This window comes from Peromyscus leucopus, chromosome 19, assembly GCF_004664715.2.
Source record: "Peromyscus leucopus breed LL Stock chromosome 19, UCI_PerLeu_2.1, whole genome shotgun sequence".
Classification (NCBI taxonomy): domain Eukaryota; kingdom Metazoa; phylum Chordata; class Mammalia; order Rodentia; family Cricetidae; genus Peromyscus; species Peromyscus leucopus.
This window is the reverse complement of record NC_051079.1, coordinates 72,621,144-72,640,538: the sequence shown is the minus strand read 5'-3', so window position 1 is coordinate 72,640,538 and position 19,395 is coordinate 72,621,144. Positions and strand designations below refer to the sequence as shown.

The following is a 19,395-nucleotide window of genomic DNA, read 5'->3' as shown; positions in this document are numbered from 1 at the left end:
AGGCGTCTGGGAATTCAGGCTGGGCTTGCGGCTTTCTGGCTGCTTGGCATTGTGGGAGATGTAGTCCATCCTGCCTTCCCTTTGCTGCGGTTCCGCAGTAAAAAGTGAAGTCCTTAAACTGCCATTCCCAGGATGTGTGGGGTTTCCCAGGCTGCTTTGCGAAAGCATGGCGGGCAAGATGTGAATGTCAATAGTAAGGTACATTTTAAATTTAAAAGGACATTTTAATTCAAGAGGAGAAAAAGGACGACAAGGTGTGCGTAACCTCTCTTGTAGATTTTTCATCTTGACATTCACCTAACACACTGTGTAATGTAAATGAGTTGATTTCATGTTTCGTCCGCTTGAGTGTGTGAATTACTAAGCTTTAGAAGTTGCCATCCCGAAGCCTCATAGACTTGTGAACATGATTTGTGCTTTTCTACGAGTTGTGCAGCATGTGGAGAAGCTGCCCGCGTCCTGGGGCAGGCAGTTGTTGCCACACTCTATGCTCACCAAAGCTTCCTTGAAGACTCAGCCTTTGAGGTGGGGGCTGCTAGAGCAGAAGAAAACAGTGCGTCCTAGAACTGTGTGGGGGTTCACCCAGAAAACCTTCTGGACACAAGGACCGGACCCCCAGAAAGCAAAGGAGGACAGCAGCAAGCAAGTCTCTGTTAGCAGAAATCAGAGAGGGGAAACGAGCGTCTCGACGTCTCAGAAAGGTAACATACATAGCAGTACTTCGTTAAAGACCAGTCCCCCCAGCCAACGTGACAAAATCTGCCCAATACCATTTTATGCCGAGTTCAAGTCTAAAGATGGGGTCGGGGAATTATAAAGATTAAAAGAATGAACAGAACTGTTAAATATATAGTTTACAACCAAATACTGACGATCCACAGTTTTCACAACTTTATAATTGTTTTGGAATTTAATCTCGAATTTGGTGTAACTATTACATTGCGAATAATAGTTGTATGGATAAATAGGAAGAGATATTATCAGCCTATAGAGAAAGTGTTATGTTGTTCAATAACAGAGAGGCAGAGGACTGCAGAAACACAAGGAATGGGGGTCTTGTATGAGACTGTTGGGTCAAACAAGTCAGAAGGATGAAGAGAGCTACACTGTAATACTTAACGGGAATTTTTTAAACTTAACAAGTGTTGTAATATTCACAGCTTTACAGTAGACATTACGGGAGCTATTGGTTCTTGAATTAGAAAATTCCTATCAGGACTGAGTGTTTGAAGGAACAGGATTTTGGGGTGCCCAGGTCAATGACCTGATGTGGAAAGCAGAAACAAATACGGTTATGTCTTAATCTAATTGTTACTGCGCTCTCAATTTCAGGCCCCACACAGTGTCTGTTGACGTGTAGTTTATGATATATGGATAATGGAATAGAGATTGTCATTGTAGGCCTCAGCCTCTGAGCCTAGTAAAGAGATTGGATTTATGAAGCAATTACTGTTTAGATCAATCCCATAAATTATACAAATTTTGGTAGATGCAATATTTCTATTTTCTTTTTTAAAAATTTCCTTTCATTTTGTGTGTGTGTGTGTATACATGAGTGTAGTGGAGGTCAGAAAAGGTTGTCAGATCCTCTGTAGCTGGAGTTACAGGCAATCGTGAGCCACCAGACATCTGTTCTGGGAACTGAACTCCAGTTCTGCAAGAGCAGCAAGTACTCTTAACCACTGAGCCAGCTCTCTAGCCCCCTGAACACATTTCAAGTTAGCAACCTGTACTAAAACCCAAAAGTATGTTATTTTTAAATAAGTGGTTTTATTTATAATATTTTACTGTACATATGAAAAAAGGTAGGGGGAAAATACCACCTGTTAATTTTTGATTTTCTGGAAAAACAACATTTTAAGGATTGAAGTTAGAGAAATCTGGGTTCCTAGTGTGACTGTACTAACCTATAAGTGTACCAAAGAGATAAATGTTCTCAGCATCTGTGAAAAAATACACTGTGATGATATAGCTTTGTACACATAGCATGCACTTATGTAAATAATGTGTATAAATACCTACTCCCCCATAATAATATCTTGATTGATTACCTTAGTTCCCAGACTTCTCTTTAATCCATATGTTCATATACTTATTTAGTGCAGAAAAGTAAGAACAACCTCGGTAGGTTTATTTGATTCATAGATCGTCCTGGCCACCTACTGTCCAAGTTCAGTTTGAGGACTTGATGCACCAGTCAGTGGGGACCTGTGGGGTGGTATGTTGCTGGAGGGCTTCTCTCCTTGTTCCCCAAGCCCCGCAGTCCCACAATCCATTTATAAAATAATCACTCAGACGCTTATATCACTTATAAACTGTATGGCCGTGGCAGGCTTCTTGCTAACTGTTCTTTTATCTTACATTAACCCATTTTTATAAATCTATACCTTGCCACGTGGCTGGTGGCTTACCAGAGTCTTTACATGCTGCTTGTCCTGGCGGTGGCTGCAGTGTCTCTCTCCTCAGCCTTCCACTTCCCAGAATTCTCCTCTCTCCTTGTCCCACCTACTTCCTGCCTGGCCACTTACTTCCTGCCTGGTCACTGGCCATCAGTGTTTTATTTATATAAAACGATATCCACAGCAGTGGTACTGGTAAGAGTTGCTACCATTTGTTTGGGTCCCTTTGTTCCCTTGTCTTTGGGTTGACTGAGTTGGCATTCTTGATCTGGACAGGGTAAACCTGTGTCCATGTTGCTCATCTGTGGCTGTTCTCTGAGAGACTGATAAGGGTTTTCTGCCATTAGGAAGGAAGCAGTATCAGCATTATGACCTTCAGTGAAAGTACAGAGATTGCTAGGCCCTGTATACAGCCATACCACACCGAACAGCCTATTCTCTTCTGCTCTTGGAAGCTAAGTGAGGCTAGGCCTGGTTAGCACTAAGATGAGGGAATTTTTTTTGAAACTCTGAAGCTCAGGAGCATTGAGATCAGCTGCTGAGACTGAACCTTGACCCCCACATGCCACCTGCTGGAAACACGCAAAGCCTCCAGGGGCCAGGGTACTGTGGACGTTCTTGTAACCTATCAACATTTTTTTCTTTGCAGTGAAAGAAGCTGGAAGAGACTTCACCTACTTGGTAGTGGTGCTCTTCGGAGTCAGCATTACAGGTTAGAGAACCCAGCAAGTGTCAATTCGAATACCTTTCCACAGCCTCTCACCCCATGGCTTTGCCTCATCTTTCTCTCTGCCTTTTCAGGTGGCTTGTTCTACACGATTTTCAAAGAGCTGTTTTCTTCATCCAGTCCTAATATCATATATGGGAAAGCCTTAGAAAAATGCAGAACACATCCCGAGGTTAGTTCTCTGATGAGATGTTGGGAAGCAGGAATGCACCGCTTCTGACGCAGTGACACCCTACAGTGTTGAGCTGCTTGGGTTGCTTTTGTTATTAGGTCTTTGTTCGCTGACTCACTTTGATCCTGGTGTAGACGGACTTTTCTTTCCTGCCCACCAGTTCCCAAACAACCAACACAGAGACTTGATGTGAATTTTAAATGCTTGGCCAATAGCTCAGGCTTGTTACTAGCTAACTCTTACAACTTAACCCATTTATATTAATCTACTTTCTGCCACATGGCATTACCTCTCTTTTATCTTGCACCTCCTATGTCCTTACTGTGTCTTGCTGGTGACTCCTCTGACTCTGCCCTTCTTCTTCCCAGTTTCCTTAGTCTGGTTTTCCCACCTAACCTTATCCTGTCCAGCTATTGGCCAGTCAGCTTCTTTAGTAAAACAATCACAGTGTAATTTACACAGTGTACAGGATTATTACACAGCATCCTGGCACTCAGAGATCACTATGTATGTTTCATTTTACCAGTTCTTTGTGGTTGTTAAATGAATCTGAGTCAGGGTGGATACTTCAGATGCTGGTGGTCTCTGGCATTTTTCCTTTTGTGTCCACATACAGAGGGGAGACTGAGAAGTATAGCTTAGAGGGTTGATTTTGGCAGAGACCACACTTAGGACACCCCACTATAATCGTTTGGAATTCAGGGAGTTCTGTGTGGCCTCTGGTAGGTGCCTAGCCTGTATTATAATGCACTGGTAATCACAGACTGAGACAAATAGAACCACACAGAATATAGGAAAGAGTGGGTGTTGTTGGGGTCATAGCTTCCTAGATGGTCCTTAAACTTAAGCAGATCTGTTTTATCGGCACTGGTTAGGTCCCACTTTTGCCAGGCTGCGTGCCCCCTTACAGTAGATAATCCTAATCTGACACTGCTGGGCTTAACCTATTAACTCTGTCAGTTAGTGCCTCTTTCAGCTCTTGGGTCTTTGGTGTCTCTTGACTGACAGTCTTCCTTTTCATGCACGCTTGCAGTAATAAGGACACTCAGCAAAGAGACAAACTATGGTAATTTTAGTTTGGTATTCAATTTGTGTTCTTTCGAGAGGATTCCAACGTATTTGCTTTGAAAATTCAGTGCAAATTGTTTCTATATCAAGTGAATTTTCTCATTAGGAAGAAAAGACTTGCACCTGGTTTATTTTAACAGCATCATCATTACTTGATTTTTTTTCCTCGCTGTGCTTAGGGCTTTAGAATTTCATTTTTACCTCTCAGCTTTTAATACTGAACACCTAATAATTTCATGTCAAATGCCTGTCTTCCAATATGAGTGCGACTAGAGAAATATTTCACTTCTTTGGTTTATTTTGTTTCCTTTAAGGAGAGGAGACAGATTCACCTCAGGCTGTATCATTTTTTTTTTTTTTTTTTTTTTTTTGGCATATTTATGCATGTTTGTTTATTTTTTTATTAAGAAATTTTTTTTATTCATTTTACATACCAATCATAGATCCCCCTCTTCCCTCCTCCTGACCCTCCTGTCTCCCCCACCCCGCCCCAACCCAGCCCCCAACCCCCTCCTACAAGAAGGTAAGGTCTCCCATGGGGAGTCAGCAGAGCCTGGTACACTCAGTAGAGGCAGGTCCAAGCCCCTCCCCCGCCTCAACAGCCTGTGTCATTCTAGAGCTACAAGTGACACTACAGAGTGAATCATTTCTGCCCCTGTGCATGAGATACTAAGTTACTTACGGTATGATTTCTACATAATGCCCTTTTATTTCTAGTTTTCTTCTTTGAGTCACTGTTTTTGTTAAGGGCCCTCACCATACTGATTTTTTTTTTCTTAAAATCACTTGGAATGTGCAAACAAATAATGTATCACTTGATTGTCAGAAAATATACAGGAGCCATGAAAAGAGTCACACTGAAATAATCATGGTCTCTTCTGCAGGTGATCAGTGTGTTTGGGGAGCCTGTTAAAGGCTACGGGGAAATGTCGAGACGTGGGCGGAGACAGCATGTCAGGTAATACGGTGTCCTTGGGAGAATTCTAGCATAACTTTTAAATAAAAGGAACCTGGATGTCATCTTTGTATTTTCCTCACAGTTTTATTGAATATGCAAAAAATGGGCTAAAGCGCATCCGTGTGAAATTCTACATTGAGGGCTCTGAACCAGGAAAGCACGGAACAGTGCATGCTGAAGTGGAAGAGGTATGCCTGCCTTGGGTCACGGGGTCAGAAGGGGTCATGGGGTCCGCTGATTTTGAGCATAGTGTTGCTTAAGCTCCCGAGAGTTCGACAGCCAGGGCCAGCTCCCAGAGCTGCTACCCAGGGTTACTCAGAGAAAGATTTCTCAAGAGCAGAGATAGAAAGACTTCTTATCTATAATAATTCACACACGATCTGAGGGTAATTCTCTTTTATTATTCTTCAATATCCTCTAATTCTTTTGTTCTAATTCTATAGTTCTAAACCTTAAGTTCCAGTTCTCGCTATTCTAAATCTGTAGTTCCAATTCTCTCTCACACTACATCTTCTATCCCTCACACTTCTTCATCTCTCACACTTTTCTCTCTGCCCAGGCAGCTGCATCCCTCACTCAGCACACACACACAGTCTCACCTCTGCCCAGCTCTTACACAGCAGCCTCCACACGGCTCTGCACAGCCCCCTCTCACAGCCAAACTCAGGACAATTATATGTTACATTTTTCAGGGTCCAACCCATTCTCATAACACATGGTAAGTCACACCGTTTCTCTCAGGCTAGGAAGGTCATGCTGGCCAGCCAGTGAGTAACTTTGGCCGTGCATGAAGCTCTTTTCCAGACAGAAAGTGACATTGAAATTCAGGACTTAACAGTAACAGTTAGTTGGCTGAACCCTGAGTCTTGTAACACAAACTGAGGCTGGGAGGACATGCAGAAAGTCAATTACTGCAGAGGGTTATGTCTACCAAAGGTGCTTCAGCAATAAACACCTGGGAATTTGTCTTTGTGTATTCTCTGCAGGAGCAGCCAGTCTTTTCTGAATTTGTTCTGAAGTCCAAAATTAGCTGTCCTTGTGACTGAGAATACTGTTACTTTTCTGTGTCAGTTTTGAAAAATATTCTAGTATTATCAGAATTGTACAGCTTAATCAGAAATCATCTTCCTAACCTTCCACAGCTATATGTGTGCCCAGAGATGTAAAACACTACCAGTAAGCTGTGGGGAAAACCCACAGCTGTTCTTTTTAGGGAGGTAAGTGGTGGCACATGAGAACGTTACAGGCAGAAATCAACCGGTTTCCACGGCCAGTGACCCACGGACTTGCCTAGTGGGCTCCTCAACAGTTAATCATCTGGCAGGTCGACCTCTTGAACACTAGTTGTCACCTGCTGTGTGCCACGGCCCTCGGCAGGAGAGGGTAACAACTTCTTCATGTTTTTCAGAACCCACAGAGTGGCCGGTTTGAATTTCGATACGTATTTGTGGAAGTGGCTCCGACTAGATCTATTGTTGTTGAAGATAATCGTTCCCAAGAGAGTTAAGAGAATCAAGCCAGCCTGCTGCTTCCCACAGGGAATAAAGGGATTCACCGCCACTGTGATCTTACAACTCTTTCAGAATCTGTTCAGAAAAACAAGAATAAAAAGTATGTCCCAAAGAAAGTGAGTGTAATGTGAGAGATCATGAGTTTGAACAAACCAAACTGAGTTCTTCTTGTGAAAATCATGAAATGTAGCAAATTTTACAGTACCATGTGGAGTTGTCAATCATGACAGTATTTCAGCTCTATGTTCATGATCAATTTTTGTTACTGAAATTTATATACCACATAAATAAAAGTTTCAGTATTTTATGCTTTTTAATAGTATGTGGTTTTTCTATAGCCTACAAAATAAAGATAAAACTAACACAAAGATGTCAAATTTTCACTAACTTTGGAATCTGATTTGAGATAAATGTGAAAATATTTAAGAACAGTAGTAAGCCAGATAATAAATACATTGTGGGAAGGTTACATGAGCTCATGACCTTGGGAGTCAGTCTGTGTACCCCTCCTGATCTGTGGGCACTGCACACAGGGAGAGCGCACAGTCCATAAGCAGGGGATGGCTCACTCCACCCCCACTGGTGGATGATGGGCCGTGTGTCAGACCTCCCCTCTGGTTAGCGTGACTGAGCGAGAGTTACAGGACACATCCCAGAACTGTTGATGTGCCATGGATGCTCCAGCCCTTTCAGAATATAACACTGGTACTTTACACTTCAACTCTGAAGGAAACTGAGTAAATGTATGGGAGGGTCACCTAAGTGTTTCGACGTGTTCGGACAAAACTCCAATTTTTCAAATTTGCGTATTTTGCAAGAACATTTCATAAGAAAAATCTCTCATTTGGCTTGTCCAAATATATCAAAACATACAAAAAAATAAATAGCTTGTTCTATCTGAAGTATTTTCTGGGTGTTTGTTAAAAGCGGTCTCCTGCAAAGCTACACAGAGAAACCCTGTTTCGGGGGGGGGGGGGGGGGGATAAAAAAGCGGTCTTCCCTTGGAAGTCTTGATCATATAAACAAGTGTGCTGTGCACTGGACAGGTCTAAAAACCTCTTTATCCTCAGGAGGATTTCCTGGCTGCTGTTTCTTCCATCTTTGGAAATGGGTGGCAAGGGGTTCTGGATGTGTTCTTGAGATGGTAGCTTATTCAGGAGAGGAAATATCCCTGTCTGTCTGTCTAACATAGTTTATCTCCAGTTACTTGATTTTTCTTTTTTTTTTTTACTTTAACTACTTTGTTTCAACTATTTTTAAACTTTTTTTCTTTAAGATGGTGTCTTGCCAGCTAGGGAGCCTGCATGGGACCGACCTAGGCCCCCTGCAGGTGTGTGACAGTTGTGTAGCATGGTCTGTTTGTCAGTCTCCCAGCAGTGGAATCAGGACCTGTCCGTGGCACGTAGCTGGCTTTTGGGAACCTGTTCCCCATGCTGGTTGCCTTGCCCAGCCTTGGTGGGGGAGAGGAGCTTGGTCCTGCCTCAACTTGGTGTGCCATACTTTGTTGACGCTCATGGGAGGCCTGCCCCTTTCTGAACAGAGATGGAGAAGTGGATTGGGTGGAGGGGGTAGATGGGATGGGAGGCTGGAGGAGGGGAGAGGGGGAAAACTGCTCAGTATGTAAAATAAATGAAAAAAAATGATAATTTTAAAAAAAAAGATGGTGTCTTGCTAAATAGACCTGGCTAGCCTTACACTCTTGACCTGCCTGCCTGCCTCACGTCTCTCAATACTGCCGGTACTGTGATTACAAGCATGAACAACCACTCCAAGTTTAAGTGATTTTTACCAGAAAACTTCCTCATTTAAGGAAAATTGTTGTGGAATATTATTTTAAGGTGTGTTAAATTTGTTTATGCTGTGGAACATTTGTTTAATGATGTAAAGATGTGTTGCACTTGTTTAACTCGGTGAAGCTGTGTTGCTTTGCATGTCTAAAACACCTGATGGTCTAATAAAGCTGAACGGCCAATAGCAAAGCAGGAGAGAGGATAGGTGGGGCTGGCAGGCAGAGAGAATAAACAGAAGGAGAAATCTCTGAGGTAAAGGAGAAAGAGAGAACAAGGATCGAGAAAAGAAGGCACCAGCCACCAAGCCACACAACCAGCCATGGAGTAAGAGTGAAAGTAAGATAAACAAGTAAGAAAAGAAAGAAGCCCAGAGGCAAAAGGTAGATGGGATAATTTAAGAAAAGCTAGCTAGAAATAAGCCAAGCTAAATCCAGGCATTCATAAGTAAGAATAAACCTCCATGTATGATTTATTTTGGAGCTGGTGGAGGGTCCCCCAAAGGAGCGAAGAGTAAAGCCAACAACAGAATACATTACAGCGAGCTCCTGTGTCCTGGTATCACAGTGACGAGGCAAGCTCTTGATTCGGGCTTCCTCTCCTAACCAGTTTTCCTTGGCCTTCTCAGGAGAACACTCAGTGTCAGTGTTGTCACCAACCTTTACTGAGACAAACAACAAGCTGGGAGGTTCTGTTGTCATCTTAAACAAAACAAACACAAACAGAAAACGAGCCAAAAAGCAGCCCTGCTCTTGCTGGAGCCTCTTCCGCCTTCCTGGATAATGAAAGCTGACGTCTGCCCCATGGAACCTGTGCACTGCAGTCTGGTTTAAAACCATCTGCTTTCTGTATACTTCTGAACTTTCTTCCCACTTTATGCCCATGTCCTTCAAGTTCTGGGCTGATCAAGTTGCTTTTATATACAAAAATAAAGCAATTTTTTTTCAAAAACAGAAAAAATCTACTTATGATTCTTATATATAGCCACAGGAAAATATAACATGTAATTTTTCACTTGTCTTTTTTATATCTTGAATATCACATGTTCTTTTGTGTGTGTTGCTTTTTGTTTGGTTTTTGTGAGACTGGTTCTTGCTGTGTAACCCAGGCTGGCCTCACAGTGAATTCTGTCTATACCTTACATATCTCATGACCACAAGCATGTGTCACTATGATCGTTATTCTTGGTTGTCAGCTTGACTACATCTGGAATGAACTACAATCCAGAAATGGAGGGCACACTTGTGATCCAGATTTTGAGGCAGGAAGACAGCATGACTTTTAATCTGGGCCACACCTGCCGGAAGCCTGTGTAAGACAATGGAAGAAGAAAGGTTTGCTCGGCCTTCACCTGCTTGCCCTCCGCTTGTCAGTAAATCCATTCCTTCACTGGCGCTGGAGCCCGCTTCTTCGGGATTCCAGCATCTACAGAGGACCAGCTGAGACACCTCATCTCTAGGGACTGAGCAACTACTAGATTCTTGGACTTTCCATTCACAGCTAGCCATTGTTAGACTGCAGCCTGTAAGTCATTCCAATAAATTCCATAGATATAGATATAGATATATAGAGAGGGAGGAAAGAAGGGTGGGAGGGAGGGAGGGGGAGGGAGGAAGGGAGAGATTCATATAAGTTCTATAACTCTAGAGAACCCTGAATAGTATAGTCACCATGCCCAGAATAATTTGTTTGTAAAAACAGCTTTTTAAATCCATGTTGATTCCAGCATCTGTTTAAAGGCTTATTTCCTTCATTTTTTATATCAGATAAGCTCAAAAAAAAAATCTAGAGGATGCATTGATTGGCCAGTGTCTCCATCTGCCATTTTTATGAGTTTACAAATAGTGTGATCATTTTCATTAAGATTTTTGTCATTTTGTCATGTCCAACCAGTGAAACTCTTCTCAGTTAAGTGTAGAACATGAATCCATGAGATAAAACTGACGATTCAGACATAAAATCCATGCAACTACAAACACCTGATTTTTGACAGTGATGCCAAAAATAGGAATCAGATAGAAGATGTCTTCAGCAGATGGTGCTGTGAATGCTGAGTATCCAAATGCAGAAGACTAAGCCTGGATCCTTGTCTCTCATCCTGCACAAAACTCAGTTCCAAGTGGATCAGGACCGTGACTTAAGACCTAATACCCTGAATCTGATAGAGGAGAAGGAAGAGAATGCTTCACCTGAAGGCCTCGAGGAAATTCTGAACAGGACCCCAGCAGCACAGGGAGTGATCCTAACAACTGACAGACAGTCTCTGTACCCAAAGGAAAGCAACTGAGTGAAGAATAGAATCGTATCTATCCACGCGTCTAACAGGAGACTAGTACCTAGAATACAAAGATGTCGTGATTTGAAAAGAACTGTATTTTACAGCACTGGAAGTGGTGTGGCTATGCAGCTGAGAAGCTACAACTGAATTATACACATAAAAGCAAAAACCCGGGCGACAGGCAAGTAAATCTCTGTAAATTTGAAGCCAGCTGATCAAAATAGTGAGTTTCAGGACGGTTGGGACTACAGAGAGAGATGCTGTCTCAAAAAAATAAAAATAAAAACAACTGGGCTGTATATATCAAGTCAGTGCATCTACAGTTAATCTCCTTGCGGACTGTCTTGGGTATCATCATGGACCCACTTTGCTTCTCATGGTGTGGTATACGATTGTGGTGGTTTGAATGAAAATGGCCCCAATAGGCTCAGGGAGTGGAACTATTAGGAGGTATTGCATATCCCAAGCATTCAATAAGAGAAAGACAAAAGTACAGGTCTCACTGCCCCATGATAACAAAAGGACATGTCCTTCTGCTCTGTGATGGGCAGAAACAAAAGTACGGAGGACTAAGGAGCAAAGCAGAAGAAAATTCCAAGAATGGACAAGTCAAGTTCTGCAAATGCAAAGAAGAAAGAGTTATAACCACTAGGGTAAGACTGGGGAGGAGCTTCCCAGGAGAGGAACACTGCTCCATCCCTGGACTAGGCAGAAGGACACGGAGAGAACAGGCTGCAGATGGCCTGCAAGCTCCGGGCCTGCCCACCAGCACACTCTCCTACCAAAAGCACAGCGGGGTGCACAGCACTGCTCCACAGCCCCCACTGCCATAGTCTGCACTTGCTGTGACCTCCCACCCAGGTCCTCATCCACTCATCCTTAATCTAGGCCTTCCAATGGCCCTCATTACATATCCTCCACCTAATGACGGGATCTTATCTTGGCAAACCCACTGTGCATTGAAAATATTATAGGTCAAAGCTCATTAAGTACACACAATCCAATAGCCAGCCTGGCTGATAATGTAGTGTGATGCAGAGCATGGGCTGTTCACCCTCCCGATCAGGACGGCCCGGGATCTTGAGATCCTGAGATACATGGGTTTAGCTCAGGAAGATCTAAATTCAAAATTTGAAGTGTGGCTTGCATGAAACACAGATCACTTTTGGAGCATGGTGTGGCAGCTAGTTTTATGTCAGCTTGACACAAGCTAGTGTTATCTGAAAAGCGAGATGCTCAATTGAGAAAATGCCTCTGCAAGACTGGGCCATAGGCAAGCCTGTGGGGCATTTTCCTAATTAGTGATTGGTGTAGGGGGACAGCCCATTGTGGGTGGTGCCATCCCTGGGCTGGTGGTGCTGGGTTCTATAAGAAAGCAGACTGAACAAGCCATGGGGAGCAAGTCAGTAAGCAACACCCCTCTGTGGCCTCTGCCTCAGCTCCTGCCTCCGGGTTCCTGCCCTGTTTGAGTTCCTATCCTGACTTCCTTTGATGACGAACAGTGATATGGAAGTGTAAGCAGAATAAACCCTTTCCTCCTCGAGTTGCTTTGGTCATGGTGTTTCGTCACAGCAATAGAAACCCTAGGACACATGGTAAAGCTGGAAAGCTTTTAATGGAGCCACCGTGAGTCTGTATTCTACTCCTTTCTGCAGCCATCTTTGGTTCTAGCCTCTGGTGGGTGCTTTCCTTCCTCTTTGCACCCCAGCTTTGAGGTTCCAGTGATGAGCTTCAGAACAACCACCCTCTTTTCCTTACCCACAACGTTGCTGTGAAGTCTGTCATAGCAGAATCCAACTTCCTGTGGACAACTCTTGAGCAAAAATAATGGAGGCTTCGGGTTTTGAAAAGCAGTCCATCTTTGGCTGAGGAGTTGGATTTCCTTTCTCTGTGTGGTGGATAACCGGTAGCAGTTTTTATGGGGGGAAAGTGCCTCATGATGGAGAAGATGATTCTGTCATTCAAGCAAAGTCTAAAGTAAAGAGTTCTGCTCAGGGATGATGCAGTAGTCCTGGGAGGAGCTAAAGAAATGGGTGGACTTTTAAGGAATAAAGTTTATGAAGCTTGGAAAATGACATTTAGCCAAAGATGGTTCTATGGTGATGTTTTCCAAATTTTGTTTTATGGACTTTATTAGATTCTGATTTCTTAAAAAGAATTTTATGGTTAAATAATCTTTTAAAATGTTAGATAATCTTTTAACTCTTAAGTTATGATGGATTCTCAATGGCAGGGTTCCTAAGTATCCTTTTACAGCAATTTATATAACTGTCAGGATCTGGGGGATTTGGAAGGAAAATTATCTCAAATTTATTGGATCATATATCTCCCTTCACCACAACTCATACCCAGAGTGGGGGGATACATACATATATATATATATTTTCCTCCCTCAAGAAATAATCACTAGCAAGACACTTTGGGACGTGCTTCCTCAATGTGTCCAACTTGACATCTGAACAGACAAATGGGGTCAGATGACTCCAAAGTCGGTAACGGAAAAAGAGCAGGGTTAGGTATCAAACTGTAAGCCTCATTTTGGAAACTGGGATGCTACCACTACCAAAACTCCCAGCATTCACCAGCAAATTCTGTACTTAGAAGTGTTAGCAATAGAGGCACAGACTTGGGACCCTTTACCATAGGGCTGTGTCGTGGGGTATTTGGGCACTGTGTGAAAGTACATTTGCCATGATTGGTGTAATAAAAAGCTGAGTGGCCAATAGCTAGGCAGGAGGTATAAGCAGGATTTCCAGGGAGAAAAAGGAAGAAGAGGAGATAATTGAGGCATAAGGAGACGCCATGGAGACTCAGAGCAAGTTGGACATACAGAATGGGAGAAAGGTAAAAGTCACATGGTTAAACATAAATGAATAAAACCTATGGATTAATTTGAGTTGTAAGAGCTAGTGGGAACAGCCTAAGCTAAGCCCAAACTTCCATAATTAATAAGTCTCTGTGTCATTAGTTATGAGCTGCGGCCCAAAGGAAAGTCCGACTACAGGACTGATATTCTAAATACAAAACCTCAGGAACCTGGAGAACAGCCAAAAATGTAGGGGGGGGGGAACTACTTGAAGACACTGTGGCCACAAAGAATTTCAAATTTGGTGAAAGGCGTTAAGCCACAAATCCAGGGAACAAAGAAAAAGCAAAGAAACCCCAATGTGACGAGGTCACACTCGAGCTGATGAAAACGAGAAGTGGAGAAATGATAAAACAACCAGAGGATGCTGCTGTAGGGGACAGTGGGGCTATGTGTGGGGACAGCGGACATGGTGCTGTCTGCTCTGGCACTGGAGGAGTGACTGGGAGGACATGGGGGGGAGCCGAGGGCAGGGAGCATGCATGAGCACAGAAACAGTCAAGATGTAAGGCATGCTCTTCAAACCTTCCTGTTCCCTGACTAATGCTCCAGCTTCAACCAGAAAATGGTGGCGGGGGAGGGATGGGCGGGATTAAGAGGTGGGTGGTCTGGGCAGAGCCTGGAGACCAGGGACAGTTCTGAGAGTTTTAGAAGCTCCCCCTGGGTGACAAGCAGATCCCTAAAACAGATTATCAGGTCTCTTCTCTGGCCTTCCTGCCATTAAGGTTGCTTGCCGGGCTGGGCGGTGGTGGCGCACGCCTTTAATCCCAGCACTCGGGAGGCAGAGGCAGGTGGATCTCTGTGAGTTCGAGGCTAGCCTGAGCTACCAAGTGAGTTCCAGGAAAGGCGCAAAGCTACACAGAGAAACCCTGTCTCGGAAAACCAAAAAAAAAAAAAAAAAAAAAGACTGCTTGCCAAGGTCACCTCTACAGGGACTCTGGAGGAGAACCCTGGACATCCATATTCCTCTAGACTTCAGGTTCCTTGGAATGCATCAGGTTTCACAAACCTCGGGACCAGACCATTTACTCAGTCTCCCAACCTGCTTGCCCATCAGAATCACTTAAAACCTCCTTAAACTGGGCTTTAGGAGGCCTGGGGTTGCATCCATACTTATCCTCAGCAGCTGCCAAAATAACAACAGAGAGGTAATATCCCACATTCTGGAGACCGGGGGCAAGGCCAAAGTGTCTGTCTGTATCTGCAGGGCAACACTCCCGCAGAAGGTCCTTGGGAGGAATCCTCCCTGCCTCCACTAAACTCAGCCTCCTTGTCTAGGCCCGTCTGTCCTTGGTGTCCCGTCTCTCCCCTTGTAATAACACCTGCCTTTGGATTTAGGGTCCACACATATGAAACATGATGACCCCCCAATCTTAAACCTTTAGTTACATTGAGAAGATGCTTCACACAGTGCAGATATGAGAGTGCAGCCATGTGTTTTGGAAAGGGCAAACTCTCCCATCCTTGATATTACAGGAGAATCTATATTCTACCATGGAATTTTCAAATGGATGATGGGGGCGGGGCGCACAGAGCAAAAGAATGCTTTCACAGACAGTTCAGCACCCATTGTTTCCATATTCTTTCCTGCTGTTTGTTTCTCCCTGAAAATGGGCTGTGCTCTGATGGGGGGTGGGGTGGGGGAGACAACACAACTAGCTGGTGAGAGCCATGTCTGAACTCTGCGGCTGAAGGCTGCACCAAAGAGCCTTCTGTAAAATCGTGCACGTGCATGCAACGCCCTTCTCAGCGCCACAGCTCCGAGGTCCACCGCCACCTGTGGACCCGCCACACACCTGCAGTAATTTAATAAAAACTGACACATTTCACCTGCCGAAGAGACAAACTATTTGACTCTCCTTGGTGAGAGCTAAGAAAGATGTCCGTAATAGAGCTTTCACTAGGCTCCTTGGAGGACCAAAGGGAGATAGAAAGATGAAGCCCAGGACTTCACACTCACCTTCCCCCAGCTGAGCGGTTCTGTGCTCCAGGCCAAAACACCGAGAGTGTTCTCAGTGCTGAAATGGAGAGAGAATGTGTATTAGCTGCTTTTCTGGAAACTGAGGGAATACCTGTCAAAGCAACTTACTAGAGAAAGAAATCATTTTGGCTGATGGTTTAAGGAGACATATGTGCTTCATAGCAGGGAACGCGTGGAAGCAGATGGCCCCAAAGCAGCAGGAGCATGCGGCTGGGATGCCTCACCTTTGCACAATTTGGAAGGACAGGAAGAAAGGGCAGGAAAAGAGAAAGCACATGTGTTCGTGCCTGGGAGAGAACAAGAGAAAGGGGAAGGAGTGAGGTAAGCGAAGGAGAGGAAGGGAAAGGGAGAGGATAACGGGAGACTGAAGATATGCCCCAAAGTGGCCCTCTTCTTCCGGTCAAGCCCCGCCTCCTGTGAGTTCCACAACCTCTCCACCAGCAGCTGGAACAAAAGTTCAAGCAGACACATGGGGGGGGGGGTTGGGGGTTACATCGAAACCATCAGAATGAGTTCTGATGGAGTACGACCCCCCAGAAAACCTTCGCAAAAGGGTAATCACTTTCTAAAATGTGTAACTGGAAAACTTAGGAAGGCACCACCCAAATCTTGACACTCATGGTACGGCTCATTTTCTGCCATAAAACCGGGGATGATAATACTCCTGGAATATTGTGCACTACAGGATGGCATGGCTGAACAGACACAGCCTGGGTTAGAAGCCAGCAAATCAGCACAAAACAGCCCAGCTGCCTGGCTGCTGAAGTTCAAGTGCACCAGGTTTCCTATTTGAAAACATAATTGGGGTCTCTCTTCACCTCAGTGCTTTGACAGGCATGGCGATGAAGTGTTTTTGACACCAGGGCCAGAGGAAAACCTCAGATGTGATTTTTCAGCCTACCTGAAATGGATTTTGGAAATACCCTTTGATTCTTTATGGAAATTACAGCATGATGAAGAAGCATTCATAGAAACTAACTGTTCATTACAATTCACAGGAGACCAGTCTTCAAATTTAGGCAAACTTTCAGAACAAGAAGGAAGATGGAATTGTTTAATGTGCTTAAAGGATTTAGCTTAATTAGATTCTGTCTTTTGGTTGAAATAATTTAGATAGCAAAAAGGAAATAGATCCTTGGCTCTGAAGCATTTTAATATGCCATCCGAATGCCTTGTTCAGATTCTATGGAGCAGAACTGCTTTGCAGGGTGTTAAATCTGCATTGCGTGCCTTTTAAAGCTGTGCCGCAGAGTTACACTGTGTTTTAAAGGTTGTGTTCTGAATTTGCCACTGCAGAGGAGAAATGCCTTTGTATTGCCCCGTCTTTTCTCATCCACTGTGCTCTGCAGGTAGGTTTTTTTTTTTTCTGTTATGATTATTTCCCTGTTCCCACTGCCCTTGTTTATCACTAGGATTTTTCTCAAGGCACGTCTGTTCTGGCTCTGTGATTATGGACCCATGTGCGAGGACATAAGTACTTAGCCTCCAATGGATAGCATTGCAGGTCAGACGGCTGCTGGACCAAGAGGAGAGGGCGGTGTGACCTACGCTTTTCACCTGTGCACAGCAGCCTGACCATCAAAGGGCTGATGGCGGGGCTGAGGAGACGGCTCAGCAGTTAAGAGCATGCGCTGTTTAGTGGAGAACCCGAGTTTGATTCCCATAACCCACATGGTGTGGCTTCCACAAGCACTCAAGCACTCTTGGCATTTACACACACACACACACACACACACACACACACACACACACACTAAATAATACACTAAATAAAACTAAATCTTGAAAATAAGACTCACTTATTAAGTAACCTACATTTTTCTTCAGGAAGAGAAGTCTTCTGAGAAATTTTTTTTCCCCTTTTAAATTATTTACTTTTTTATTCTTCCACAATTTTATACATGTATATTATGTATCTAGGTCATTTCCCTCCTCATATTCCCCCAGTCCCTTCCACTCCCACTGGACCCCTTCACTCTTCCGTGAATTCTTGATCACCTTGAACAGCAAGAGTCTTAGAACACTGCATTGGTTGGGTTTTTAATCACAAACAAGTCACTTTCAGCAGAGTCAGGCCTGGCAGACTACCATCTCCAGCAGCTTCAGAGAAGATCTCAGTAATGAGACAAATTGACCATGACAGAACCTAGTGCCACATTTGTGACATGCTTGCCGATGACACATGCTAGCACACAACCCCTGATGGAGAAACAGTCTGTGTAATAATTGGCCTGTGATCAGAAGCATCAAGGTCCTAATAAGTCCAAGGAAAATGAGACTGAGAAAGTATTCCAACAGAAAGAGGTGGTAGAGATGTGACTACCAAATGTACATTCTGAGTGGGGTTGTTTTATTTTGACATATAATGTAGGAACCACCAAAGAAACTGGAGGGAGTCAGTTTCAGTTCTCCAATTCTGGTGACTGGCATGTCATCATGTAGGTGTATTTTGTAGTTTGCCAGGGCTGCTATAATAGAATAGCATAGACTATGTGGCTGATGCATTAGAGGCTTGAAGAGGAGAGTCAGATCAAGGTGTTGATAGGGTCGATTCCATCGAAGGCTTCTCTCCCTGGCTTGTACACAGCCAAGTGCTCACCATGTCCTCCCATGACTATGCTTCTGTATGTACTCAAATGCCTTTTTCATGGGGGGCCATCAATCATACTGGATTAAAACCCACAGTAATTGTCTTGTTTTATGTTAACTGCCTTTGAAGGCATAGTCTCCACATACTGCACCACTTGACTTTGGTGGCATGAAGGAGTCATGACTTCTCTGCTAAAGCAGGGAGCATCCTAGTGTGTAGGAGATGCACATTGACAGCTGAGATGGTGTCGTGGATTATAAGAGAGCACATTTCCAGATGTTACTAGAGAAAGAACTCGCTCATGGTTCTTGCAACTTTTCCTATAAGGAGCTGTTACAGAAAGGCAGCCATTCAAGGGATGTCTACAATTCTCTTCACCAGAGATTGCTACACTAAGTTAAATGTTGCAGCTTCCATTTGAAGTCTCTGCTCTGAACTGACTCAGATCCTATCATCTTCGTCCAAGGTAAACGGTTCACTACACAAAGTATTATTTGGATGGTCTATTGTGAAATATTGGCATGAATTCTTAATATTATGAAAGAAAATGATCCTGGAAAGCATAAAATATTTAGAGCCTGCTGTCAGCTCTGCCTCACTGGAGGAAGGCTCCCCACTTGCACATGAATGTTCTCTGGCTTTGGGGGACAGATGGTGAAGAGTGATAAAAAAAATACCAAAGAATTGGAAGGCAGGGACTGAACATGATGCATCATTCCTATGCAGAGCAACTGTCTCTCTCAGACAAAGAAAGCAAACTCATGCTGTGGTCTCAGTCTATCAGCTTCCATCCATCACTGCTCTTCAATTCACATAGACCTCCTCCCTTCCTCCACCCACTGCCCAAGAGAAAGCCTCATGGAACACTCATCATGTCATGGGGCCACAGGACAGGGGTAAGGTGTTACCTCCTGTGAACTTCCTCTCTGGGAAGGGACTCCATCTCCATGCCCTACCTCCTTAGGCTGCTCTATTTAGAAATGGCCGCAGACCACCTGCGCCCTGGATGGCTTTTCCATCATAGAATTTGTCAAGAGATCCCACCCTTGCTCAAATAC

The 19,395-nt window shown here is 43.9% G+C and overlaps 1 protein-coding gene across 1 annotated transcript; it reads left to right on the top strand.

Moving 5' to 3' along the window:
* The first annotated feature begins 153 nt into the window (after positions 1 to 153).
* On the top strand, positions 154 to 7,737 carry Timm21 (translocase of inner mitochondrial membrane 21). Its single transcript, XM_028873869.2, has 6 exons — positions 154 to 701; positions 3,049 to 3,111; positions 3,201 to 3,298; positions 5,251 to 5,324; positions 5,407 to 5,512; positions 6,733 to 7,737. Exons 1-6 carry the CDS (start codon positions 407 to 409, stop codon positions 6,829 to 6,831), a joined length of 735 nt encoding a protein of 244 aa, XP_028729702.1. The 5' UTR covers positions 154 to 406; the 3' UTR covers positions 6,832 to 7,737.
* The last annotated feature ends 11,658 nt before the right edge of the window (positions 7,738 to 19,395 follow it).